This window comes from Excalfactoria chinensis, chromosome 11 (assembly GCF_039878825.1).
Source record: "Excalfactoria chinensis isolate bCotChi1 chromosome 11, bCotChi1.hap2, whole genome shotgun sequence".
Classification (NCBI taxonomy): Eukaryota; Metazoa; Chordata; class Aves; order Galliformes; family Phasianidae; genus Excalfactoria; species Excalfactoria chinensis.
Genome location: NC_092835.1, coordinates 17,127,793 through 17,155,230, shown reverse-complemented (window position 1 = coordinate 17,155,230; position 27,438 = coordinate 17,127,793). Strand labels below are relative to the sequence as shown.

Sequence of the window (27,438 nt, the reverse complement as noted above, 5' to 3'; positions counted from 1 at the left end):
CTGATTGGCCTTCCCGGGCGGCCAACGCTTGTTGATGGCCGAGGCGCATGCTCCGGCCCAGACGCCCGCCGGCTCCCATTGGCCAGAGCTCTAGGACGGATTCCGGCCTGTTTCGACCAATCAGCGATCTCTCCTCACTCGGCGCTCAGGGCCGGGGGAGGACGGCGGAACGCTCTGCGAGGGTGAGGCTCGCCGATTGGTCGAGCTGTACGGAGCGGTGCGCTCCGATTGGCGGAAAGCCGGGCAGAGGGGCGGGACCCTCGGCGCGTTCCTCCCCCTGCACCCCCCGCTGGCGTGCCGCGAGGGGACGGGGGAGGGGAAAGGCCGCGACGTGAGCGCGCGACCCTGTCCGCCATTTTGTAGCGCAACGGCGGAGACGAGAGGAGAAAAGAGCGAGCGGCCGCAGCCCGGCGCCTTGCTCCGGCCCCGCCGCCACTGAGGTGAAAGCTGCGGGCTGGGCTGGGGGTACCGGAGCCGTCCGCGGTGGGGGGGAAGCGGTCGGAGGGGGGTGAAGAGTACGGCGGAGGTGCGGGGCCGGGCGGGAGCAGCGCGGCCTGTGAGGGCCCGCGGCGTTGCGTGAGGGCCTGCGGCCTAGCGCGCCCTGCCGCCTCCCCCAGCGGTGTTCTGCGCTCAGACAGCGGAGCGGCGGCCCGGCCGAACTCGGGCTGCTTTCCCCTCCCCCTCCCCGCTCTCCCCCCGAGCCGAAGGGGGGTCCTGTGGAGAGGCCCCATCGCGTGTGCCCTGCGCCGTCCCGTCTCGGCGGGGTTGGCTGTGGAAGCGCTCCTGCCCGGCTCGGTGGGCCCGGGGGGCACAAGGAGAGAGTCTGAGCGGTCACACCGCCGCGGGGCAGGGTGCTGTGCTGCCGACAGAGGGGCTGCAACAGTTGGCTGTGCTGTCCCGGTTGGAATAGTTCTGAGTCTTTGAGCGGACCTCTTTGAACAGCCCGATTTCTGACTATCAGCAGATCACGAGTGGCTTGTTTGGGCTGAATTATGCCTGTGTTTACAACAGAAATGAGGTAACCCTAAAAGAAACAACACACGGCTGGCACTTGAAAGCGATGGAGCTCTGGAGCAGGTTGCCCAGGGAGGCTGTGGAGTCTCCTTCTCTGGAGTTACTCAAGACCCCCCTGGCCACTTTCCTGTGTAAGCTGCTTTACACAGGGTTGGATTGGAGGATTCCCAGAGGTCCATTCCATCCCTTGTGGTTCTGTGATTAGTTTTTAGACACATCTCCAACTCACACCTGCTCGTGGGTCTGACCTTTTAGAAGGAACTGTGCCATCTGCTCTCAATGGAACTCGCCTTTTTTTTCCCCTCTTTTAAAGCAGGCAGCAACACAGGTGTGACCCTGATAAGTCACTCCTAGCACACATCATTTGAGTGTTTCCTGTTTCTAAGGTAACCACATTGGCACTGACTAAATATATAGGTGGGTCAAGCCTGGGTGAGGTGACTGTCATAAACAGGAAACACACTTAGCTGGTAGTGAGTACGTAGTGTTGTGTGACACTCTTTCTAGAGCGTTCTTCCCTATGTGTGCTGTTTTCTGGTGTTAGCCATTCATCCTGATGGCCTGCTTTCTTGAAGACAGGCTCACAACAAAATCACTTTCTCCATATCTCTCCTCTTTGGAGAAATACCTCATCATGATTATCCATCTAATGTAGCACTCTTGGTTTTACTTGTATGATTTATTTGTATGGTGTTTTTTAGCAGGAGTTGAGAACCTCATCAGTGACTGTGTGCTGCTGGTATTGTCACTTGAGCTGTTTTATCCTCCACGTGCAGTACTCATGGCCTAAAGCCTTTGCAGCCCTTTAAACTCGGTGGGAGTAGTTCCTTAGCTCTACAAAAATATTAAGAACAAAAGCCCAAAGTTTGGCTTAAAGTCATTTTGGAGTTATTTTTCTCGTTAGGTAGCTGCTAAATGTGTACTTGGGATTTGTTTTTGTTATCCTCAGCACTGGGGTTTGTTTCTCCTCCTCATCTGCTTCAGGTTAGTAGGGAGTGTTTGAACTTGTTGAAGTGTTTTGGCCACACCTGACTACTGGTTACATATTAGCCCTCTCTATCCTGTGCCTTTGGATTCTAGCCTACAATTGTATCTCACTTATATTGTAACCCAGCAGAACTTTGCAGCTGTTGAAGAAAATCTTGCTGAAGCTTCTCCCCTGCCAGATGTTGGGTTGCTGACCCCTCCATTTCCTTAAGAAGTGCTCAGGCAATACAGTGCTGTTGGATTCAGCAAATGTTTTCTGCCTCTTAAAAGTTTGCCCTGTTGCGTGATCCAAAATGGCAGTGCTCTATGAGCTGCCCAGTCCTGTGAGAGCTCGTTCACTTACTCTATTGTAGGCCCTGTAACTGCAAGTAGCAGTTACAGATGTAATGTGTTGGTAAACTCTTCCTGGTCGAGGCCTGATTGTTCCAAACCTGTCCAGGAGGCAGATTTGGGACTTAAAGCTGCTTGAATTCTTGAGGCCAGGGTGGGGAGATTGGTTCCCACTAAGAATATGCGCATCTAAAAATAAAGCCTGCCTTGCATAGCATTCATAGCTTCCTTAATCAGTCCCGCAGAAATTAAGTTCAGTCTTGCATACAATGGCCAGAGGGGTACCTGGGCCCTTCTGCTTTCCTGACTGTGCTGGATTTTGGGTACTGCAATCAGTTTGGTTGGGCTATTGAAGTGGTGTCGGTCTCCTGCTGGTGGGAGCTGCAAGTGGCTGTGTACTAGGATACATACCACACCAGCCATATATTTAGAATGTAGATAGGAAGCTGCTTCCTTCAGCTATTGTGTTCTGCCCTTGAATCAGGCTTTGGTTCTGCTTCCTTGGAAAGGAAAGCCCTGCTTTGACTGCTGTGTTGTTGTGCACGCAGAGTTGGTGGTCTCTGCTTTCCGGTGATGCTGCAGCTGAGCTGTGTCTGTGCTCTGCGGGGCTTAGTGCAGCAGCATGGAGGGTCAGGTTGTAGGCATGTGCTCTCCTGTGGCTCAGCCCACCTCTGCAGTCCTGGGATACAGAGGCTGATTTGGAGTGGGGTGAGTGTTGTTGTGCTTGTATCAGCCTGAGCAGTGATATCCAAAGAAATGCCATTTCTCTTCCTAGCGGCCAGAGAGGGAAACTCTGAAGTGTGACTTACTGGCTGAGGAATGACGGGGTCGGGGTACTGCTGTGGGTCCTGCTCCTGAGTTTGTACCAGGAGTGGTGTTCCCTTGTGGGGTTTCAAGCTATAATCACTGTGGCAACAGTGGTCTGTCGATCACAAATACTTTTCCAGATCTTTAGGTTGGTGTGCCATGGTGAGAACTGCTTGAAAAGTGTGTGCCTGCAGCGCCCGCTGATGCCATCTAAAATCCAGTTACCATTTACAGAGGGCAGGCAGGTACCGTGCTGCAGAGCAGCCCTATAACCTCTGTGCCCCCACCTTTCCTTACAGCTTCAGTGCTTCCACCCCTGGGAAAGGAAACAACAGGGCTGCTTCCCAGAGCCGCTTCCCCCAGGATTCCTGCGACTGCTGGTTGTGCAGAACTTGCTTTGGGATGCAACCGTATCGTGTTGGCAGTCTGTGATTTAACAGATGAGATGTCAAGTGCCAAGATTTGTGTTGTCATAGGAATCTATTAAGCTGGCACGCTCTGCTGTTCTCGCTCACTGGAAAGCTGTTTCTCTAGGAGCCAAATGTTAGGGTTAGTTTATTGCAGCTCTTTGTGTGTGTTGCTCATTCACAACCACTTGTTTTGCTGCGTGCCCGGAGCGCGATGCTATGTGATAGCAGTGAGGCAAAATGTTACAGGGATGGCCAAAGAGCACAGCTCGTGTCATCTCCTGATTGATGCCTGGAGTGATTGTGACCTCTGATTGTTGCTGTGTGGTGCCTCATTTACTATGCATCTCGTTTTCTTCTTTCTCACAGTGCTGAAAGGGAGGTCATTCTTGCAGCCAAGCTGTTTGCTGGCTCCTTCAAGCTGGCAAAGTGCAGAAAGGAATAAATGGTTGGGTGCTGTGAAAACAACTCAGCTTGTGTTGCAAAAACTTCGTAATGCTTTGCTTTCCTGGCGGATGTCATAATATCAAACGCTTTACATAAGTTAAGCCTTCAAAAGTGTCTATACTATCAGCATTGTTAAGCTTCACTTGACTTGGTTTGCAGCTTAGCTTATGAGCAAGAAAAAAGAAGCAGCTCTGAGGCTGTTCTGTTGCGAGTGAAGTACAGAGGAACCACCTTTTGATGTTATATGAACAACTTTAAGGTTTTTCATCCAAACAAACAGGAAAATACTTGTTATAGAATGTTACAAGTTACAGTAACAGCAGTACCTGGAACACAGCTGTGAAGTTGCTATGGAACTCAAACCTGCTGCAATTTTGTCTTGCAGGTGCCATGTTTCTGTACAGAGGAAGGCAACTGAGAAAGAGCTGAAGAAAGTAACACAACCAGATACAGGCTAATTGGGGGAAAAACAATTAACCTGTCTCTGAGGTGACTAAAGGGGAATAATGGTGATTTTGCGCCGGGCTCGGCCGCCTGCTTCCGCCCCAACCAGCAATGAATCTTGACTCGCTCTCGCTGGCCTTGTCTCAAATCAGCTACCTGGTGGACAATTTAACCAAGAAAAACTACCGAGCCAGCCAGCAGGAAATACAGCACGTAAGTAAAGCAGCAATGCGACAGAGGAAGTCTTGGAGAGAAGGAATGGGAGTGTCAGGTGGAGTTTCTCTCCTTGATTGAATTACGCTCCACAGTGCTCTCCTGTGCACGGCTCTGTGCAGCAGAATGGGGAGCTGCAGCCTCCCGTGTGTTCCTGCTGGATTCATCTGTTGGGTGGTGGAGTACAGCAACCAGCTGCTCCTCAGAGCTGAAAGCAGTGAGACTCTGTGGCTGTGCATTAGGATCAGCTGCTGTTGGTGGAGTATGGCATGCAGAGCTTGCCTAAACTCTTTCAGGTTCATTTCTTCAGCTTCTGGATGCTCTGTAAGAGCATTAGGTGGGAGAGGAAGGGAGCTGTATTTCCTTGTCAGAGCTGTTCCACTGAAAATGAGAAGATGTGGTTAATCTGAATACCTTCACCTACTTCAGGTGGAAGGATTTTGTTCCTTGTTTCATTTGATGGAGTGTAGCATGCTGGTAAGTCAAGTGAGCTTCTGTGGCCTTGGGTTTATAGGCAGAGTAGCTGTAGCTTGAAACAACAGCAAAACCTTAGGGCTGGGCAACAATTCTGGTTTGACTGATCCTTTTAAATATAGTGCTGTTTGCATGATGGGCTGGAAACAGCTGTCAGCAGAGGAAAGTTAAGTGTGAATGCTACTGAGTTTTGGAAACTAGTTTAAATGGGTTTCCAGCACATAGCTGGGCCATTTAAACATTTGTGCTCACATTGATGATGAGGGCAAAGGGTAAAGGTGGGCTCCTTTAAAAGTGCACTCATTTCTTCTGCAGAGGTGACAGAGGGCAGCTTCTGCCATGTTGGGTGCTTAGAATCATCTCGTAAACTGGAGAAATGGAACATTCCTTTTGGAACTTCTGTGAAGTTTGCATGTTTTTGCAAGTTCAGTACTTGCAAGGGTGTGAAATCCTGCTGTCCTTAAGTCAGCCTGTTTCAACAGATGAGTGGCTCCAGAAGCAAGGCGTGACTGAGGTGTGACTTGCAGATTTAACATGAAAAATGACATCAGCGTAATAAATGTCGAGGTTTGAGAGAATATGTGATCAGTTTTCAGCTGGAATACAGATCTCTAAAATGGGAACAGGTTCTTCCTTATCCTTTACCACAGGCCCCTTTTTTGTGTTGAGAGACTGCAAGTGGAAATGGCTGATTTGAATATATGTGGCTGTAACACAGAATGCAATACTCAGTTCTTTAAATCTCCACGCTCCCCTGTTGCTTTAACTTGCTGGTATTACTTTACTTCTATGTCATCTCATGCAGTTTATCCTTAGGTGGTTACAGGGGATATGTGCATGCTTGAGCTGTTTCCACCTTGCTTATGCTGCTTGGTGTGAATTTTTGGCATAGCTCAGTTTTACCAAGCTCATGCCTAAGCATACAGGGTATGTGGAAAAGCGTACTTGCAACTGTTCCTTTCACACATGATTAGTGAAAATAGCCTCTGATCTTAAGCTGCTGGCTTTCTCCAACTTTGCGCTTCTGAACAAAATGCCAGAGACTTTAAATGCATCACTAGGGAACGTAAAGGTGGCAGAGCTGATTTTTTTGCTTGAATGTGCTTTCAGTGACCATCTAATGATGGTGATGCTTTAAGACTGCTTTAAAATAATTGAGCATATATTTAAGAAAAAATATCTTCTATGCATTTTTGTCTGAAAGATGAATTCAGGAGTGACTTCCTTCAGAATGGGTTTGGTGGTTTCCTTTTTCCTGAATGAGGTGAGGAGAGAAGGGCTTTGAGAACAGACTCCTCTACGAAGGCAGAGCTCTCTGCATTCTGATGGACAGGGCTGGAAGGCAGTTATTTCTGAGCTAAGTCTGTGTTTGCCTGAGCAAAATCCAGTTTGTCTGTGTGATAAATCCAAATACATGGAGTTCTACTATCTGTAGCTTATAAGGAAGCTCAGTTTAGTGGCTGCTAGAAGCAGGCATGTTTCATACAGGTAAGCTAGCAACTCCCTTTCTCTATTTCCTAGGAAAAAAAACTTCTATATCAGTGTAATAGAGCTGAGAAATGCCTGTGCTGCACTTCCAGCCTTTGTTCCCCCCGACCACGTGTTTAGTTTTCAAATGCATAACCTTCTGAAGTTACAAGGAAGGAATCTAATTTTGATTTTGATGTACTAATAGCTTCAGTGTGTATGGTTCTCTTTAGCATCCATCTGCTTTTATGATCATGGTTGTAGCTCAGTAGAAGGTGGATCCAGCTTCATGCCAGCCTTGTTGCCATGTCTAAACCTACATATTTGACTGTGACTCCTTTCTGAAGCCTGAACTAACTCAGAGTTTGTTGACTGAGCAGCTTCCTACAAGTCACAGCGGGTGGCTGCCCTGGGAGGCAGTACTGTTAGCATGGTTGAAGTGGGCTGTCTGCTCTGGGCTGATGTATCACAGGCACATATGTTCTCACCACCAGTCAGGATGTAGGTCTGGTTCTGACTCGGATGTTCCTTTCCAGCAGAACAAAGCTTGGCAGCCACTGGGATAAGCAAAGGGGAGGGAAGCATAGGGTCAGATAACGATAGAGGAATTGAGCTGAAAGCCATCAGTTAGCAGAGCTGACGTGGCTGCAGCCTGAAGCAGCGCCGTTTGTCTTTTTGCACAAGGAAACCATCAGCAAGCAGGGAGGTTTGTGGCAGGGCAAAGCACTGAACCTGATGGAAGGAGCTGGAGTGCAGACAGAGGTGCTGGGGCATGCTTGCATGTCTTGTGGAAACAATAGCAACATCTCGCTGATAGATGAAGGTTGGATTTGATGTTTGTTGCTTTTATTTGGACAAATAAAGCAAGCTACTGGTGATTAAGTAACTGGAAGCCTCTGCCAGTATGGATTCTATTAAAAAACAAGTGATGCCATGCAGTTAGAAAAGATTTAAAGAAATGAGTAAACACTGAAAAGATGTGGATCACCTACTTATTGCTGAGCTATAGAATTGGGCTGAATGAGCTCTAATGACAGGGGAGAAGTCAGCCACAGGTGTTCAGCATGTGCTGTTTGCTTTTAAAGTTTGCCAGCGAGCAAGTTAAAGATGGTTTGTGTTTATTTGTTTTTTTTAGTTGGAAGGCAGAAAACACTGTGTAGTGTTCCCTTCATGTTTTAAAAGAGCCTGAAGTAATTATGGCAGTCAGACATGAGCAGGAGACAAAGTAGAAGTTGCAGTACGGTGGCCTGTCTGGGCTGCATCCCTTGTCTCGCAGAGCTGCATGCTGTCCCAGGGCTCTGTGCTCTTCTGGGCTGAGATGCAGAAAATGTAGGAGAAAAATACAGAGCAGTGGGACTGTGGCACCACATGGGTCCTGGGCTGCTTTAGGGCAGAGAAACTTTAAGTCTTTCTTTCATTACTTAACCCACCCTTATCTTTCCTTTTCTTTAACAATAAGACTTGTGAAGTGTATGGCTTTTGTGTCCATAACTTGAGTCTGGATTCTCCTGTCACCTTTTATATCTGTAATCTACAAATAGGTTTAATGACGTGTCTTTGTCATGGTTTTGTTTAGCTTACTGATTAGGTTACTGATTAAAAGGGACAGTGTTCTCATTTGTGTTAAAGCTGTAGGTGAATGAACCACTACAAGTACTGCTGTGTCCATGGCATTAGTCCCGGATCATGCTTTATCACTACTGTTTTCTACCAATGCTATTTTGGATGTTTTCTTCCAGATTGTGAACAGGCACGGTCCCGAGGCAGACAGGCATTTACTACGCTGTCTATTCTCGCACGTGGATTTCAGTGGCGATGGTAAAAGCAGTGGCAAAGATTTCCATCAGGTAAAGTCTGCACTCGGGCAGTTGCTTGTTGGGTTTACGTGTGCAAAAGCTGTAACAGGGTGTGATCCTTTCTGAGCATGCAGGGTTTGAAGATGGTAGCTGCAAGTGAACCACTGCTATGGCACGTGGCTTTTCTATTGCAAACATCTCTTGACAACTCTTAACTCTCTGAAAGGGTAGATAATAACAGGACAAGGGGAAGTGGTTTTAAGTTGAAGGTGGGAAGATTGAGGTTGGATGTCAGGGTCAAGCTCTTTACTATGAGAGTGGTGAGGTGCTGGAACAGCTGCCCAGACAGGCTGTGGATGACCCGTCCATCCCTGAATGTGTTCAGGGCCAGGTTGGATGGAGCCCTGGGCAGCCTGGGCTGGTATTCAATGTGGAGGTTGGTGGCCCTGCATTCAGCAGGGGGACTGGAGCTTCATGATCCTCGAGGTCCCTTCCAACCCGGGCCGTTCTCTGACTGTCCTGTAATCTGAAGACTGTGAACTACTGATAACTGACCCTTAAAGTACCTTGATCTGGGAAAACAGCTTATGTACAATTGCTTTTTTCACTACACACAATGCTTTCCTTGAAAGCCTCTGTCCCAAAAAGCTTTGTCCCAGTTCACTGACACTTCTGGTATTAGCTCATGTTTTTCATCCTTCAGCAATGTTAGTGCAGACTTGTTAACTCACGAATAAGAACTAACTATTCTTAGATTGCCTACTGCAGTGTGTGAGGGTGCTTACAGAAAAGGAAGCATCTCACATTTGCAAGTAAGTTTTCTTTACCATTGAATGGAGAGTGTTTGGTCACTTTCTCTTTCTTAAAGGGAAAACCAAACAGAGTTTGAAGTAAACTTGACTAAAAAATAACAAATTCAATGACTGCAAATGACAATTTAGGCACTTGTAAGACTTCTGTGCTTTATGTTTAGTTCTCCTGTGTGTAGTGAAAAGTAGAAACTTTGTTTTACTGTCCTGTGTCAAAACAATATGAATGTTCAAGTTGCTTTGCTCTTCCCAGACTCAATTTCTGATCCAAGAGTGTGCGTCGTTGATTACAAAACCAAACTTTATCTCGACGCTGTCCTACGCCATTGACAATCCATTGCACTATCAGAAGGTGTGTATGTTTGTGCAAAGGGTCCTACTGTTTTTTTTTTTCTGTGCTTTTCCTGTTTTGTGGGGTTTTTTTTTAATGGCTAAAATTGGTTGTGGTAAAGTTGAACTTGCCTGTTGTGTTTTGTTGAGCTAGTTACTCAGAGAATAACTCTTAAGAAATAAATGAAAGCTTAATCTAATGTCTGTTACCTAATGGCTTGTGTGTGGCAGATGGTACCATAGTAAATCATCAGTGCTTCTGTTTCTGTCAGTATAAAAGCCGTGATGGGGATTTAATTGTGAAGTTAGATTGATACAGAAAGTAAACTTTTGGTTTAGACAGATCCAAAATTAGTTCTAGAGATTCTTAGTTTTCCACTGTAAGCTGCGTTAACCTGTGGTAGAACTAATATTCAAGACACGCAAACAAGCATCTCAATTGCCTGCTGTTACAAGTGAGACTAATCACAAAATAAGCTTCATTTACCTTTTCTTTTCCCACTAATTTCAGAGTCTAAAGCCTTCACCCCATTTATTTGCCCAATTGAGTAAAGTCATCAAATTAAGTAAAGTTCAAGAGGTAGGTGAACCTTCTATTTTCAGACTGTTTTAGTGTTTTATGACTGAGCTTGTTGAAAAGGGCGATGTCTCCTTACTGCTGTGTTTGGCTTTGTTTGTAGGTGATATTTGGTCTCGCTTTACTGAATTCTTTCAGCTCAGATCTACGAGGTTTTGGTAAGTGAACCTTCCAAAAAGCTGCAGCAAAGACATTGTTTTCCATTAAAGCAGGGGGCTTTCTAAATAAGTAGATATTTGCATGTATGATATTGCAGTCAGTGAAGGTGCTGAAGTCTTAAAGCGTTTTTTGGGGAGGGCAAGAGGTAACGAGGCTGCCTGGTCTTCTGTGAAGTCAGAGGTCCCTTCCATAAGTGACTTGCTAGGTAATGAGTCAAACTTGAGGTACTGTCTTACTGTTTTGGTTGTCCACTAAGAGTTAAGCTCAGAGGTGTGGATTATGAAGTCTATCTTTAAATCTGAACTGTTGCAGTTTGTGTTCAACAAACTCAGAGTGAGAGATTGGTACTTAAGCAAAATAAATCCTTATATTGAAAACAGATTTCAGCTTGTGACTCTGTTCTCTTTTGCATTCAACAGCTGCCCAGTTTATCAAACAGAAACTCCCAGATCTTCTACGCTCTTACATTGACGCGGACGTCAGTGGAAATCAAGAAGGTGGCTTCCAAGATATCGCAATAGAGGTCCTGCACCTTCTCCTCTCCCATCTCCTCTTTGGGCAGAAGGGAGCCTTTGGGGTGGGACAGGAACAGATTGACGCTTTCCTCAAAACATTACGTAGAGGTAAGTGTGGTGTTTTTCTGGGAGCAGACTAAGTGCAAATTTAGAGATGGGCATTTGTAAATGTGCTGTCAGTGCAGACTGCTGGAATGGGGGTGGGGCTGAGGTAGCACTCAGTAATTTTTCCTAACAGAACTGACAGAAGTACTACTGCTCTGACTTCTGGCCTGGATAGTATTTCTCTTTCAGCATGCGATAGCTTGAGACAATGTCAAGGCTTGGCTTTTGTTTGGTGTTGTGTATTTTTTCTTGAAAGACTTCTGATAAATAAGCAAAGTAAATAAGGTGATACTTTTGTCCACTTGTTTGCTTGTGTGGGTTGGCACTCGTAGTTTTAACTAAGACATCACAATGCACTGTAGTTGGAAAAGCCTGAGCTCATCTATAGGGTGAGGAACAGTCTTTAACATGCTTTTTTTTAAAAGAAAAGCTTTAAAATCATTAACTTGAAGAAGTAAACACTGGGTGTTTTATATTGGGTGCAGATCTATGAAATACCAGCAGACTGTGGGGATGTGGTTTCAAGTAAAACTAATTAAATGCTTGGAATCTCCCATTCACCTTGTGTGGTGGCAGGGGATGATATCAGTGAGATATGAAGTAGTATTCCTTCCCTTTCCAAAACCAAAGTGGGTGCTGAGAAGGTTGAGAAATTGGACTCAAAACCTGTGTTTAACTCGACCCACTGCTTGGTTCTACGCAGATACAGAGGATTGCATCCTTTGCACAGGAGAGCAGGTGTCTACCATTTGTTTAGGTGTGACTTCTTAGGTCGTGCTTGCTTTAATTAGTGTGTTAGCTTCTGTTATTTTCCTTACTTTGATCTGGGAAACTTAGAACTCTTCTCTGAGTGGCCCCAAAGGGTATTGGAGGTATTATGTGTTGTCTTTAAGACAGTGCTTTGTAAGGAAAGCCTGCCCGTAAGTTGTCTTTACTCTGCTATTTTGCTGTAAATAGAACTGGCACCAATACTTCTCATCTTCTCAGTGCTGTGTCTTCCTTAAACTTTATTTTCCTGAGAGGAAGAGTATTTTCCTTCCATCCTCAAGTGCCTCAGTTTGACAGATGGTCTTCTTAGGCTGCAGGACTTGATAGCAACTCCTTTGTTTCCTAATACTTCCCAATATGGGGAGAGCCTTCTTTACCGCTTTATTTCTTCTTGCTCTGTGCTTTTTCTGGGTGGCCGCTGTTAGTGGCAGTCTGTAGCTGCAAAGCTCCCACTGCAGCTGCTAGTCGTCTTGGGCAGCTGCAGTGAAAATGTTGATGTAGCCTCTTGTACATTCTTGTTTGCTCAGAATATCCGAGAGCCAGCAGGGAACTGTTAGGTGGGGTGAAAGAATACTTGGAGCAGCATCTAAATTTCTAGTACAGCATTCTGTTTCTGAGTAGCCAGTTGCATATAACAACTATTGTTCTGGGTCTTTGACATGACTTTGTTTCATTACATTTGCCTTTAGATTTTCCCCAGGAGCGTTGCCCTGTGGTGCTTGCACCACTTCTATACCCTGAAAAACGGGACATTCTAATGGACAGGATCCTGCCTGATTCTGGAGGGATAGCCAAAACAATGATGGAGAGTTCTCTGGCAGACTTCATGCAAGAAGTTGGCTATGGCTTTTGTACAAGGTTTGTAGGAAAAGACTTTTTCTATATGGAATCAAGCACTTTGGGTGCTGGTGGCTTTCTTCATTTCTCAAGATGCACAAGGTGAAGAAAAAGAACAACTTAAAACAGACAAACTCGTAATAGTTTAATTCTTATTTTGCTTTGCTTTCTTCTGTTGTGTGTAGCTTTTCTGTTGAAGCTGTTTATGATGTTATCATGGTAAAAACTGTTAGCTAAAGATATTTGCCTTCCTTGGGAAGGTTTTACAAACAAGGAGGATAGTTACATTCCTAAAAACAAGATGGTTTAGTAAACATGAGTTCCACCTAGATCCTATTCTGCTCTTATGGCGCACTCCTGGTAGCTCACTGACCACATGAAGTGAATTATAGAAGAGCTGAAGATAATTGTGTCTCTTCAAGGGAGTTGCCCAATAGCAGCTTCTTGTTTGTACCGCGCTTATCAAAGCTTAAACTTCATAATTAAGATTACTTGAAGCTGTGGAATATAATTATGATAGTGAATTGCTGGTGATAAAACAGAGTGTCTTGACAGCTGCTTCAAAGCCTGTGCCTGCTTAGGCTTATTTTGGTAGAAATACAGCTGTCTTATACTCACAAAGCCAGGGCAAGTTTATTTGTGTACATACTTAACCCACATTCTCATTCAGAGCGTTCCAGATTCTCTTGGCTATCTTCCCCTTTTCTAAAATGCGAAATATGCATCTCTGTTAGCTAGAGTTGCTAGTGCTGTGTGAAACAGGCTGCCATTTACAGAGCTGTGTAGGCTTGCTGAGAGTGATGTGAGCATGACTACACATCTTTGCACCTAGCACAGATACTGTGCGCCAATGATTGTTTATATATGTGTGTGAATTGTCAGAATTACCAGAAATATAGGAAGAAAAACTAGATGATAGTTAGAATGCCTCTACTGAGGAATTATTTTGAATATATTATGTTTATTTTGTGCTATGTGTCTGTTACCTTTCCATAAATGGATTATTATAGTACAGCTATTAGGGCTCAAGGAGAGTGCTTGTAATACCTAACCATGGTAACAGGAGCCTGTAGATGTGTGGCTGCTTTTGGGTTAGGCTCATATTGAGGACTAAACCTGTGTTGTTTGAAGGAAGATGGGCATTACTGAGGTCTGTTTTATTCCACCTTAGTGTTGAAGAATGTCGCAACATAATCATGCAGTTTGGAGTTCGGGAGGTGACGGCTGCCCAGGTTGCCAGGGTTCTGGGGATGATGGCTCGAACCCATTCGGGGTTGACGGATGGTATTCCATTACAAGTGAGTGCTGTACAGGATGGGTTATTTGTATTTTAATAAGCAGAAATTGGGAAATGAAAGCTTAAGAATGTAAGCTTTTATTAGTCAGTATTTATACTTCCAAAGGTTCTGTCATAAATCTCTGTAATACCTTCTTGAGTGAAGCATGCAAGTGGTGTTATTACAGGTCTGAACCTCTGCTTTCCTTTGTAGTGAGAAGTTCTGTGGCTGGCAGGCTTAGAGAGTTCTCTATTTCTAGCCAGTACTTGATTGGATATGTTTAACTTGCAGTCTATTTCGGCTCCTGGCAGTGGGATTTGGAGTGATGGCAAAGATAAAAGTGATGGAGCACAAGCCCATACCTGGAATGTGGAGGTCTTAATTGATGTTCTTAAAGAGCTGGTAAGTTTTCCTGGGCGCCTTGATCTTCATTGCTGAGCAGTTCAAAGAAGGGCATGTCCCATTGTGAATACAAAGCTTTTCAAGCTCCTAGCAGCCTGAATGGCTTTGAATCTCAATCTCTCGGAAGCTGGTCAGATCCTTCTGCCTCCTTCTGGAGAGTGTATGAAAGTCTATAAAAGAAATGAGCTAGAGTGCTAAGAAATGAGCTGTTTTAGTTGTTTTGGTTTTAATTTCATCTTTGGAAGGAAGGTCAGCTACTGGCTGTAGTGCTGGAGGAGGTGCAAACTCATGGACTGGCTTTAAGCACTGGCTTGCATCGTGTTTGTACAACTATCTAAACTTTGTTTTTAAAAGAGCACAAACTGGGAGTGGGGTTCTTAGAAGCAAGCAGTGAGGACTGTGATGTTTAAGGCTGACTGCTTTCCTGTTTTTTGCATACAGAATCCTAGCCTGGATTTCAAAGTAGTAACCTATGAATTGGACCACCCAGGATTTCAGATTCGTGACAGCAAAGGCCTGCATATTGTGGTGTTTGGCATCCAGAGAGGGCTAGGCATGGAAGTTTTTCCAGTTAACGCCATATACAGACCTTGGAAGCATGCAGAGGGCCAGGTAAGCTTACCAACATTTTGTCTGTATGTACATCACTTAAGAAGCTTCTGAATTTCTCAAGTGGCAGGTGTAGGTTGGTAATATGAATGTTCAGACAAGTCAAGTTTGAGAACTTGTGTCTGCATTGTAGGGAAGGAGATGGTCACTGGCTCCACATGTCATGTCATTTGTCTTTATCAGGGTTCTGACTCATCATGCAGCTGCGCCCAGCACCTAGTTTACTTGGTTGCACAAAAAGGCTGGAGCTTTGCAAAATGAAGCTGTGAAGGAACATGCAACTCCAGCAACCTAAACTGCTTTTGGTTTCTCTTTCCAGCTCTCCTTCATCCAACATTCCCTCATAAACCCGGACATCTTTTGTTTTGCTGACTACCCTTGTCATACTGTTACTACAGACATCCTGAAAGCACCACCAGAAGATGACAACCGAGAAATTGCTACATGGTAAACCTGCTCTCCCCAAACTGCTTTTCTTACCTAGATTTAGAGTAAGACGACTTGTTCAGATCTGACTTAATCTTAATGCAGCATGATATCTCTATAGCTGTGTGTAAATTCCAGTAAATGAGCTTGTGACTATTTTCCTGTGTTTGATCGGTAAAAGTTCCTTGTATTGAACTTCCTGTATATTTCCATAACGTCTGAGAATGTATTGTAGTTGTTGCTTTTATTGTTTTGAGAATCCCTGCAAGTTTATTTTGGTGAATCTTAGGACTGGAGGTTGTTGTGATAGAGGAGTTAGGATCTTAAATCTGCCTTTCATAAGATAACATTGGAGAAGCTTGCTCCACCTGAAATAGGTCTTGGGATTTAAATAGTTAATTTGGAGAGCTATTCATAGAATCATAGAATGGGATTGAAAAGGACCACAATGATCATCTGGTTTCAACCCCCCTGCTGTGTGCAGGGTCGCCAACCAGGCTGCCCAGAGCCACATCCAGCCTGGCCTTGAATGCCTGCAGGGATGGGGCATCCACAGCCTCCTTGGGCAACCTGTTCCAGAGCATCACCACCCTCTGGGTGAAGAACTTCCTCCTAAGATCCAACCTAAACCTCCCTTGGCTTAGTTTCAAACCATTCCCCCTTGTCCTATCACTGTCCACCCCTGTAAAAGCCATTCCTCCTCCTGTTTGTACCTTCCCTTCAAGTGCTGGAAGGCCACCGTGAGGTCTCCCTGGAGCCTTCTCTTTTCCACGCTGAACAAGCCCAGTTCCCTCAACCTTTCCTCATAGGAGAGGTTCTCCAGTCCTCTGACCATCTTAGTGGCCTCCTCTGGAGCTGTTCCAAGAGCTCCACTGGAGTTTCTAGGCTTGAGTTCTTGCACAGAATTTAATTGTTTGACTCTGAGCTGACAGTTACAGATCTATTTTTTTTTTAATATATCTGTGTGGCTGATTTCAGTGCTGATTGTTTCTATTTCTGATGTGTGGCCTGAAATAAGGAACTGAAGGATGGGGAAGATGGTTCAAGTCAGAGAAGGTGGCTATATAGTTCCTCTGTGAAACAGAGAAGTAAAACGTTTTCCATAGGTTTCACGTGTGGAATCTCAGGTGTCACAAAAGAAGTGTATTTTACTTCTGAAAGTGTATTCCAAGTTCACTCATTCCAGTAACCCACATCTAGCTGAGAAGAGCTCTTAAGTTCATTTCAGTTTATTTTTATCTATCTTTATTTTGTCTGTTGTTGCTGTTTTTCATAGATAAGGCTGCTCCTGGAGTCTTAATTATGTTCAGTAGGAGCTGCAGTTTCAGGTTGCTTGCACTGGGTGTAGTCTTGCAGTTGATGCTACAGACAGCTTAAATGCAGGGTACTATAAGCAGACTGCTTTGTAACCTTATGTGGGGGGCTTGTCTGTCTTTTATTTCTTTTTGTTAGGAAGAGCCTGGATTTGATTGAATCTCTGTTACGGTTGGCAGAAGTGGGACAATATGAGCAGGTTAAGCAGCTCTTCAGTTTTCCCATCAAGCATTGCCCAGATATGTTGGTATTGGCCTTATTGCAGATCAACACTTCTTGGCATACCTTGCGCCATGAACTCATCTCCACGCTCATGCCGATCTTCCTTGGCAACCATCCCAACTCTGCCATCATTTTGCACTATGCATGGCATGGGCAGGTAAGTGCTTTCACTGCTGCTAAATCTGTACATCTTAACTCAAGTTTGATTTATTTATTTTTGAGAGAGAGAAGCTCACACATTTAATATGTAGAAATTCTAAGCAGTAAGGGGAAGAAATTCAAAGTAAATAGTGTCCACCAGTGTGCTTGAGTAAAAGGTGGAGGCTATTCCAAGTAGAAAGAAACTGCATAGACAGTGACTTCTGTTGAATGTTTAGAGTGTTTTCTGAAAGTTAGGGCTGACCTTCAAAGAGAACTTCCATGCAGAGAGGGGGCAAAGATGCGTACAAACTCCATGCTCCTAATGAATGAGCTTTTTTCTATGGATTTCCCTTTCATCTTGAGTTTACTTACCGTGCCTACTGGTAGCTTAGTAAATGCAAATCAAAGGAAGGGACTTAATAACAGATTCTCCTCTCATCCCAGAAGGTCCCTATGTCTTAATGTTTAATTCTTTAGAGTATAGTAGTCAGCAATAAGAGTCTTGACCTTAGTGGTCTTAGTCCCTATTCACTGCAAAGTCAGGACTGTTCCCTACCTGCAGCAGCATGAATGTTTAATGGATTTTTTTCTTGTATATATCCTTGAATTGAAGAATAGGAAGTAGGATACAGGTGATGCTTTTTGTATATGGTCCTTAAATAGCAGGAAGATGCAATTTTTCAACAGGATAGGCTTCAGGATAAAGGACAAAATGATAGCTGCCCTGTGACAGGGTGTTGTTCCACGGCTTTAGGACACTTGTCTTCCACAGATGAGGGGACCTTAAGCAGAACCCTCGCTGCCAGCAAAAGCCAGGACGAGTTGCAGTTTAGGATTGTTGCTGTGTGAGCCAAGAGCTAGAAACTGATTTTTCCATGTCCAGGTGTATACTGCATTTTTCACTTTGGAAAACATTGGGCATAACATTTTCATAAACAGTTTATCTATTCCAAAAGCTGTATGTGTGTAACTGGGTGGGGGGAATTAGGCTTCTCAAATCCTGTAAAGGATGTGCATTCTCATCATTCATAGCCATTCTACATCTTTTAGTTGAGCTCCTGGATAATTTTGTTACCTCACGATAAGAGTCCAGCTGAGGAAAGAATGATCTGTAGCAGAGTAGTAAATGTGTTTTTGTTAGGCTTTATAGGTAAGGTGTCTTACTAAATGTTCAAATAGTCGATCCTTTTCCTACAGACGTGAAGTACAATCCTAATTTAATTCTTCTTAGGGTCAGTCTCCTTCGATTCGCCAGCTTATCATGCATGCAATGGCAGAATGGTACATGAGAGGGGAGCAGTATGACCAGGCAAAATTGTCACGTATTCTTGATGTGGCGCAAGACTTGAAGGTGAGTTTTGCAAAGCACCGTCATTATTTTCTGTCTGGTGTCTTATGCAGACTTGCTCATCTTGTAACAAAGGTTAAGCTTAACTTAGATGTGACTCATTTAGTAAAAATTGCTAAGAAGCAGTATGATAGAGCTGCTTGTTTCGTGCACGTACTGTAAATCCAGGAAGAGCTTCAACTGTTTTAACCTTGAACACCACTGAAATGGGAATTGTGGAAAATATCCTTCAGGCATTTGTTTGAAGGTGACACCTCTGAGACTGATGGGATGGAGGTTTTTTAAGAATACTACTTTGCTACTGTTTACGTGTTCATGAAAGACTGGAGGCTGCCTGATATCTTAAAGGCCTTTATCACTTCCTAAAGCTAGGTGCAAAATAATTGGGTGTCACAAAGTGCAAGAGCTTCAAGTCAGTTTTGTTTTATTGCTTTTTGCGTTCAGGGATGACCACTGGTAGAGGTTCATATAGAAGAATTTAACTCAAAAAGCAGAAAGCCACTTCAGGAAGGTGGCACCATACTCTCAAGAGCTCTTGCTTATTTGTGCCACAAGCACAAAAATATGTATATGATGCAGATGGTTGACTAATAAAGCACAGCAGCCTGTGATAAGAAGATTACTTTGTTACAAAGTATGTGGAGATTAGAAAGAAAAGAAAGGAGAAAGGGTGTCCTTATGTCTTCACTGTTAGTCTTATTTTTTTTCCCTCTAGGCCTTGTCGATGCTGCTAAATGGTACTCCATTTGCCTTTGTTATTGACCTTGCTGCACTTGCCTCTCGACGAGAATACCTCAAACTTGACAAATGGCTCACAGACAAAATTCGGGAGCATGGGGTAAAGCAGGACTTCTCTTGTTTCTGTATTCTATCAGTGACTAACTTAAGTCACTTTCACTTTATAAATAGATTTAAAGCTGTGGGAAAGTGTCTGTGGTCTGATAGTTCCACGCTTTCATTGAGCTGTAATTTATAACTTTGTGTAATTCTTTCCATGATACAATTGCCAAGTTTGAAATAGTGCCTTGGATGTGGATGGGAGTTTGAGATAACTTTATTTTCCACAGGAGCCCTTCATCCAAGCCTGCATGACCTTCTTAAAGAGAAGATGTCCATCTATCCTAGGTGGCCTTGCTCCAGAAAAAGATCAACCCAAAAGTGCTCAGCTTCCTCCAGAAACCTTGGCAACTATGTTGGCATGCCTGCAGGCTTGTGCTGGGTAAGGGTTATACTGCTTACACTGAATGCATCATCCTCTCGAAACTCTGTATAATGTTGTATGGCCAGTTTCAGTAGTGTGTTTGTCACTGACACTGAAGCTTCCCTTGTAGGTTACACGACAGGAAGCTGAAATTGATCTTGTCCTCATAGTCAGACAGTGGGTGATCTTGGTAATTGTGGGGTGGCTGCTTAGTGAGGTACTGGGTTAGTGACTAGATGCAGTGCTGTTATTTGGACAGAAGAACATGGATCATAAATGCAGAGTGTTGCACCATCATTTAAAACTATGACAGTATAAAGGATAGAGGTTGTAATGTTACAAAACTGAAACCTGACATGTAACTTCTGTTGTCTCTGAAGTAGTCAAAGGATGGGAAATAGCTGAGTTGTTCTACACATGAGTTAGTTTAGCTAAAATGTAGAAGGAAACTGTGGGTCCTAGAGAGTTGTAACACACCCCTCCTGGAGCTGAGAAAGATTAAACAATGGACAGGAGAGCACAACTTTTAAATACTGTGTTAATTTTAGGTAAAAATAACAAAATATTGGTGGGGTCACTTAACACTGTCAGGTTAGAGTAGTATTTGACTGCAGCAGTATTTCACAGGTAACCAGGAGTAGCCCCCTGTGGCCCATGAGCCAGAAAGGCTGGAAACTGGGAGTGCAGCTGGCTTTGGTGTTAAATGTTGACATCTGAAGATGCTGGCATGACCAGATGTCTGTTACATGATGTAGATGTATTGTCATCTGGTGCTATCTTGACAGATACAGAAAACATCTGTATGGATGTCAGAGAGCATTCCCAGCTCTCAAATAAACAGTAGGGAATAAATACCAGCACAGAACTGTCACAGTCAGTGCTTGCACTGCAAGGGGATTTCTGAGGTCATGGTAAAATCTCAGGAGAAAGGGTTTTCCTGTCTTCAGTTGGGACCTGTGCAATTAAACTTCAAAATCTACTGATATGCTGTTTCTGAAACATTAATCTCTAGTCCATCTTTTAGACAGAAAGAATATCTGTTACTTCTCAACTCGGTGCATCATCTTTTAAGACCGTAATATTCCATTCCAGCCCAACGTTTGCCTTATTACCCTGTCCAGATCTAGGGATGTAATAGTTAACTGTAGATTTAACTTGCATCTAATGTCACTGTGTCCTGAATTTTAATGTGTTACCAAGTTTTATTTATTCAGTTAATCCAGAAGCTACCCATTCTCTACTGGCACAATTCTCTCAGCTTTTGGTTTCTTTTTATAGCAACCTGCATTCCCTTCTATGCAGGAATGTGACCTACTTGCAGTCATTTTCCTTCAGTTATTTTCTTTGAGTGTGAAAGAGAAAACACCAAGATTGTTTTCAGGAAGGGATCGCTTTGATTTCTCCAATCACAAATGGAAACAAGCATCATAAAGACTGGGGTATTAAAATCACAGTAAACATGAAATGTGTCCAGAAGGGCAATTCCCTTTGCCACCTGAAGTCTGCCACTGTGGGTAACTGATTTAGGAGCAGTCTCATCAGTTAAGCTGTAGTTAACTCTTCTGTGGTTTTCTGTCTGGGGAGATACTTCTCTTAACCACTAATCTGAGACCCTTTCTGTTATGCAGCTTGTGTCACTCTGAGCTCTGCTGTTGTGGCATGTAGCAGTGATGCTTCAAAAAGGAAATAGCTTTTTTCTACTAATTACTTACTGATTTTCAATTGAAGCTCAAGTGGTTTGGGCAGGGTTGAAAGCATGAACTTTAGGATCTGTTCTGATAGAGGAGCGTGTCTCCCTATTTACTGCTTCACATTAACTTGCTTCAAATGCAGCTTTGTGAAAATCCCCAGTTTTGTACCATTAAAAAAGATATTGTGGTTATCTATCTTGATATGCAGTGGTATCTGACTCAAAAGTGTTAATTTTCAGTCTGTGCAGTCTTCTGCAGGACAAGAAGTTAGTGACTTGTTCCAAGGCACAAATGGCTTTAACTGGTCACCATAGGAATCAAGCTTGGGATTGTAAGCCCATCTTAAACTGCACTGTGGGCTGCCATATGGTCAGTGGCCTCTAGCAGATTGGAATCTGTTTTACTAAAGCACGCTGTGATATTTAAGTGGAAACATTGCAGGCATGCTGCTGCCAAAAAATGATAAAAAAGAGCAGGGCAAAGAACAGAGAGTGGTAACTGTGTTGACCTGAGCTTGTCAGCCCTGCTCCTGTTCCCTGCTTAAATAGGATCATACAGGGCTACAAACATCCCCTGCATGAAGAAAACTCTACTTCAATACCTTCAATTGGTTGTAAGTGCCTGTAAATTTAGAGACTTGTAGTATTATGGAATTGGGGGGGTAGGCAAACTCATACCATGTGTGCTGAGCCTGCCCATGCGGTGCTCAGAGCTCTGCCTTCTGGTCTGGTTGCACTTGAACGAAACAAAGGGACAGAAATCCCATCTGTGCCAGGATGGCATTTTCCCCACGCTGCGGTAGGGCACTGGCTTTGGAGAACGACCTGCTTAGTCTGTAATGGGCCAGCTGACAAAGCTGAAAGCTGGCCTGGCTTCAGTAGACTAAAACTTTGTTTTCCTGCCTTATTATCACAGTTGTTCCTCATTCTTTACAATCCCATCCCAACATCTGCGCTGTAGAAATTGCATGAAAATCTATTGAAAATAAGGAATCTCTGGAGGCATTTGACATAGTTGCATCATTGCAAGAAGGAATGTGCTGCTTTAGTTGTACATGCTATATAAAGGTCGAAGTAAAGGTCAGGAAAGCCATAAATAGTTGGTTGTGTGTTCTGGAGTGAGATGTTGGAGTTGTGCGAGCATGCTTGTGGTTAGGTGTGTCTTTGGAAACCTGGCAGCCAGACCCTGGAATACTTTGAAGAAGGAGCTGACTGCCCTTGGTTGTGCAATGACTTCAGGCCTAAGCTTGAGTTTTCTGTTGGGTTTTGATACAAGTTCTTTGAATAGCTGGAGAGTTCTTGTCAGTGTTAAACGTTTATGAATGGTTAAATGAAACCTGTCTGTTAGTTCACAAACTGAAAAATTAGAAGGGAATTGTGTGGGGTTACTTAACTCCATCTTTCTGTATGCTTGTTTCTAAGTCCAACCTTTTTAGGCATGTTGTATCTGTTGGTGAGTTCACTTCTGTTTAGAAATTTCAACTGGCAATGATTGAGTGACAAAGCCTGAGGATGGGGGGAGCCCTTAGGAGCCGATTTGACCAAGGGATTACAGCATAAGCTGCTGTCTGAATTCATGAAGCTATGCTGTACATAGTCCTTATCTGCAGCCTTCTTTGTCTGCTTTTAGGGCTGTTGGAGTCACGCAGACAGATACACATCCTGTCTTTCCATAAGCCATTACTTGCAGGGATAAACTGCGTAGCACAGGATTTGAGTTCTTAAAAATGGAGGAATGCATTGGAAGTGGAATTTTTTAGAGCTGCAGTTAAAATTCTTCATCTAATATACAGCTATTTCTCTCAAGAGGGTTGGGGTGGGGGGAACCTAATGCAACTGCTTCAAAAAATATACATATATAGTTTCTCCTGGGTTTGTTTTGCCACTTAATATGTGTGAAATGTGGCCCCATCTTCTGAAGGGAAATCATCAGTTACAGGCCTGGATTTCCTGATTGTTACGTGCCTCACCGTCATGCTCTTCTGCTCTAGGAGTGTTTCTCAGGAGCTGTCGGAGACCATCCTCACCATGGTAGCCAACTGCAGTAATGTCATGAACAAGGCCAGGCAGCCACCACCTGGAGTCATGCCCAAAGGCCGCCCGCCCAGTGCGAGCAGCTTGGATGCCATCTCTCCTGTGCAGGTAGGTAAAGATGGTGCTGCGTCTTCGGAAGCAGTTGGCTGGCATTAATTTTGGTGTGCTTCTTGAGCTTTTGCAGAGGGACTAAATATATTAACATCTGGCTCCTTTCGTTTTTATTCTTGCATATCTAGATAGGCATTCTTCTGTTAAAAGAAAGTTGAGGGTTGTAGGTCAGAACTGTCTCACTTCATGGATGTCTGTAAGAAACCAAAGTGTAGCAGGATGGGAATACCAAACAGTGATAGAGGTTTGGTTTGGTTTAAAATAATGGAGGGTTTTTTAGATGTCTGTGAATTTTATTTAGCACTTGAGAACTAAGCACTGCCTTTGAACCTGGTGTGTCTTGTTTGTAGCTTCACGGGCCAAGCAGCAGTGCTAGAGCATAAGGACTTGTTATAACTGGGGCTCTTCAGCTCTCAACTGAACTGCTCTTTTAAAAACAAGGTACATCTGAGTTACTCCCTGCTGCTCATCATCCCTTCCTCCTCTGGAAGCAACGCATTGCAGACATGCTTTGCTTCTAGCAACTACATTCAGCAGTGGATTTTAAAATGGTAAAAACCTTTTCACATAAATAGTGGCAGTTTAACACTGAAGAATGTCTGAAGCATCAGCAAACTATGTAAACTCAACACAGAGCGCAGTGTCCTTATAAAGTGTTACTTTCAGTGTCCTTATAAATTGTTACTTTATTGAAGTTGTTTATCCTGTGTACCAAATACCATGGCAACCTGCTGCAAATAAGTGATGTAAAGAAGTGAAACAGCTGACATTAGCCTTAGTCATGTTATCTTTTGGGTAGATAACATAGCGTTCTATAGGCAAATGGCTCTTTTGGGGTAGTCTGATTTCAGACTTTAAAGTGACCATGCAGACAGACTCTTTTCAGGAATGTTTTTTGGTATGAAGCTGTCTTCATAGGAAACATACCAAGAGTGAGCTTGGTTTCAACCTGTGGCTGTCTGTGTATAATCTTCTTCTATTTTTCATTCAGATCGACTCACTTGCAGGAATGGCGTCTCTGAGTTTAGGTGGCTCAGCTGCTCCTCACACCCAGAGCATGCAAGGCTTCCCTCCAAACTTGGGCTCTGCCTTCAGTACTCCTCAGTCACCAGCAAAAGCTTTTCCCCCTCTTTCCACCCAAAACCAGACAACAGGTTTCAGTGGCATTGGAGGACTCTCTTCACAGCTTCCAGGTACTGCTATCTAGCCAGGAGAATTTTGTATATTTGTTGCATCAGAGTTAAGACACTGTCATTATTTACCATGATCGGAAGCACTGGGCAGATAGCTGTCTGTTGTGGGAGGGAATTATCCTTGTTCCTTGGTCACTGCTGATAACAGTGCTTTCAAATCTTGCAACTGTAGTAGTTAGGACATGTGAGAGTCCAGAGGCTGAGTGTTTTTAACAGACTTAATCAGCATAATTTTAGGCTGGGACAGGGATTAGGAACTGCTAAGTTACGAAGCTCTGTAGCTCTGATTATTTATTAGAAACAGTAAGGTGGTGCAAGTGATGCATGCATAGTATGAAGGGTGCAGCTGAGATGACATACCTTCTTTACTTTCCAGTAGGTGGTCTTACTACGGGTAGCCTGACTGGCATAGGTACTGGAGCCCTGGGCCTTCCTGCAGTGAACAATGACCCATTCGTGCAAAGGAAGCTGAGCACATCTGGACTGAGCCAGCCTACGTTCCAGCAGAGTAAGATGAAACCTTGTAAGTGGTAGTGTTGTCTGTGACTGTGAAGTGTGACTGTGGTTAATCTGCATTTCCTTCAGGGATGGCTTTGTTCTGGAGGTGATAAGTAATAGAAATGTGGCTCTTCTAATATACTGTTAGTCTGAAGAAGGTGCTTTTCGACTTCTATGCTAGCAGCTTGCCAAGTAACTGGGGGTGGGATTGGAAAAAAAATAGTAAATACAACCCATTAAGGAACTGCATGAGCAGCATGCTCTGTCCTTTATTTCTAATTGTGCTCTTTTAAACAGGAGTCTTATCCTGCTCTTCATTGAGTTGTTTGTATTGTAAAAGGGTGGGATGTAGTTTTGTTTGTAAGGTGACTAATCGTAGCTAGCTTGGTTAAGTCCTGCTGCAGCACAGCAGTGAAGCAGCCTGCGGTGCTGGAAAAGAAATCAAATTAATGTGAGTTGGTGGGAAGGTGCTGGGCTCTTTTTCCCCTCAAAATAATGATCTGGTCCTCAAAATGGAGCCATTATTGTCAGTTCCTTTATAACTCTAAGTAGGCTCGCATGTTTAAGCAAACAAATAGTGCTGTTAGGAAGCCTGCTCATATACTGAGTCTTCCATGTAACTGTTGTTACCTGTCTGTAAAAAATCAAGGTTATAGGTATCTGTAGGCAGCAGAGGCAGCTTTAGTGATCATTGGTTTTGTTTTTCTTTCTTTTGGGGCTTGAGCATTCAGTAAAAACCTGCTTGAAGCTCACTGGCTGGCCTGAAAGTCTGTGTGAAAGTCTGTCTGCATGTTAGTGTTGTGTAGCATGCTTCATCCTAGTTTGTTTGCATTCATTTGGTTTAGGTGCCACCTGAGGCTAGCTTGGGTTGCAGTGGGTTCTAAGAATATAAGCACTAAGAGACTAATTCCTACCTAGAATTCAGTTCTTGTGTATAAATGTATTGAAAATATGTTTAAATAAGAATTCCTGGCTACTGGGAAGACTCAGTAACCTGATTTATTTTAAAATAAACTAGCAGATTATTTACAGATTTTTGAAGAGGTGAAGAGATATTGACTGTCTGAAGTTGCTGGTAACCTCTTACCTTTTCTTAACAGCTGACTTATCTCAGGTGTGGCCAGAGGCTAATCAGAACTTTAGCAAAGAAATAGATGATGAGGCAAACAGCTACTTCCAGCGTATCTATAACCATCCACCACATCCAACCATGTCTGTAGATGAGGTGAGTTCCCTTCTGTTACAGTTGTTACCTGCCTAGAGATAGAGACAGCAGCAGGACTTCAGCTGGAGTAGAAGCCTGAATATTCAAAATAAGTTCTAGTGTGCCTTCAAGCAATCTATTGAATTATACTGTATCTTGAATGCGTTTGTTTTTAGAGTATCTGAAAATGACTGCAACTTCTAAACGTATGCACTGATGCTCCTGTTTTAGTTAGATTCAGAGTAATCCTACGTATGTGATGTACTTGCTTTTCAAAGTACTACTAATTTAGTTTAATGTATTTGTGTGTTTATAAACTCTGGGAGGCACAGAGCATTAATTTTTGTAGTTTTGAAGCACTGGGCTTGGAGGTAGCAAGAAGTATTAAGGTTGTTACTTAAAAGAAAGGAGAGAGAATTCAAGTCTGAAGATAGAAAGCTAGTTGTAGTGTACTAGCTAAAACGTGCCTTTGTGGAAATGCTGACTGCAGTCTGGCACCTACCTTAGTTATAGGCGTACTTGAAACTCATAGATGCAGAAGAGCTGGAATAAACATCTGTTGGTAAAGGTTTCTGCTTTCTTTGCTTGCAGGTTTTGGAAATGCTGCAGAGGTTTAAGGACTCCAACATTAAACGGGAACGAGAAGTGTTTAACTGTATGCTGAGGAACTTATTTGAGGAATACCGTTTCTTTCCCCAGTACCCAGACAAAGAGCTGCACATAACAGCCTGCCTCTTTGGTGGGATAATAGAGAAAGGACTGGTTACTTACATGGCTTTGGGCCTGGCCCTTCGCTACGTTCTTGAAGCCTTACGAAAGCCTTTTGCATCCAAAATGTACTATTTTGGTATTGCCGCACTAGATAGGTTTAAAAATAGGTGAGTGGTCTTTTTGGTAATAAACAGCGCATGTAATGACTTGTTAACCTTCAAGCAATTATAATTCCACAGTTAAATGATGACTTATGTGTGAGAAATTTACATATGTCAGTGTTAGGGTTACTTTAAAGCATGCTGAACTGAAACAAGATGTGTTAATGTTCTAGCAAAAGGGTGACTTGGGAAATCAACGTGTGAACTGCAGTACCTTTGTAAATGTGGGGCAAACTGAGATGCTGAAAATACTTGGTGGCCTTTGTGTGTAAAAATAATTCAGGGAAGTGTTGAGTTGGTTGAAGTTGTCAACCTCTTGTGCTGAATGTAATTATCCTTATCATGTGCACTCTATTGAAGTGCCAGTTGCATTACTCAGTAATAAAAGCCTGGCCAGGAACATAGGTTCT

General features: G+C 43.7%; 1 protein-coding gene and 1 non-coding gene across 9 annotated transcripts in view; both read left to right on the top strand.

Moving 5' to 3' along the window:
- Window positions 1-246: 246 nt before the first annotated feature.
- Window positions 247-27,438, top strand: part of CNOT1 (CCR4-NOT transcription complex subunit 1) — a 50,752-nt gene continuing 23,560 nt past the window's right edge. For 2 of the 8 annotated variants that reach the window (XM_072346096.1, XM_072346094.1), the window contains exons 1-20: window positions 4,402-4,649; window positions 8,330-8,437; window positions 9,449-9,547; window positions 10,037-10,105; window positions 10,206-10,260; window positions 10,681-10,884; window positions 12,339-12,507; window positions 13,658-13,784; window positions 14,055-14,165; window positions 14,607-14,777; window positions 15,094-15,221; window positions 16,653-16,893; window positions 18,109-18,228; window positions 18,941-19,063; window positions 19,293-19,444; window positions 23,108-23,258; window positions 24,253-24,454; window positions 24,834-24,977; window positions 26,053-26,177; window positions 26,748-27,034. In XM_072346096.1, the coding sequence (XP_072202197.1) occupies window positions 4,548-4,649; window positions 8,330-8,437; window positions 9,449-9,547; window positions 10,037-10,105; window positions 10,206-10,260; window positions 10,681-10,884; window positions 12,339-12,507; window positions 13,658-13,784; window positions 14,055-14,165; window positions 14,607-14,777; window positions 15,094-15,221; window positions 16,653-16,893; window positions 18,109-18,228; window positions 18,941-19,063; window positions 19,293-19,444; window positions 23,108-23,258; window positions 24,253-24,454; window positions 24,834-24,977; window positions 26,053-26,177; window positions 26,748-27,034 (2,888 nt within the window). In that variant the 5' untranslated portion in view covers window positions 4,402-4,547. Of the gene's footprint in view, window positions 441-4,377; window positions 4,650-8,329; window positions 8,438-9,448; window positions 9,548-10,036; window positions 10,106-10,205; window positions 10,261-10,680; window positions 10,885-12,338; window positions 12,508-13,657; window positions 13,785-14,054; window positions 14,166-14,606; window positions 14,778-15,093; window positions 15,222-16,652; window positions 16,894-18,108; window positions 18,229-18,940; window positions 19,064-19,292; window positions 19,445-23,107; window positions 23,259-24,252; window positions 24,455-24,830; window positions 24,978-26,052; window positions 26,178-26,747; window positions 27,035-27,438 lie in introns of those variants that run through there. The other 6 variants (XM_072346093.1, XM_072346098.1, XM_072346100.1 and 3 more) reach the window with 6 other exon arrangements.
- LOC140257546 (small nucleolar RNA SNORA50) lies at window positions 23,575-23,710 on the top strand. The gene has a single exon (XR_011905054.1). It is a non-coding gene; the product is annotated as a small nucleolar RNA SNORA50 (small nucleolar RNA).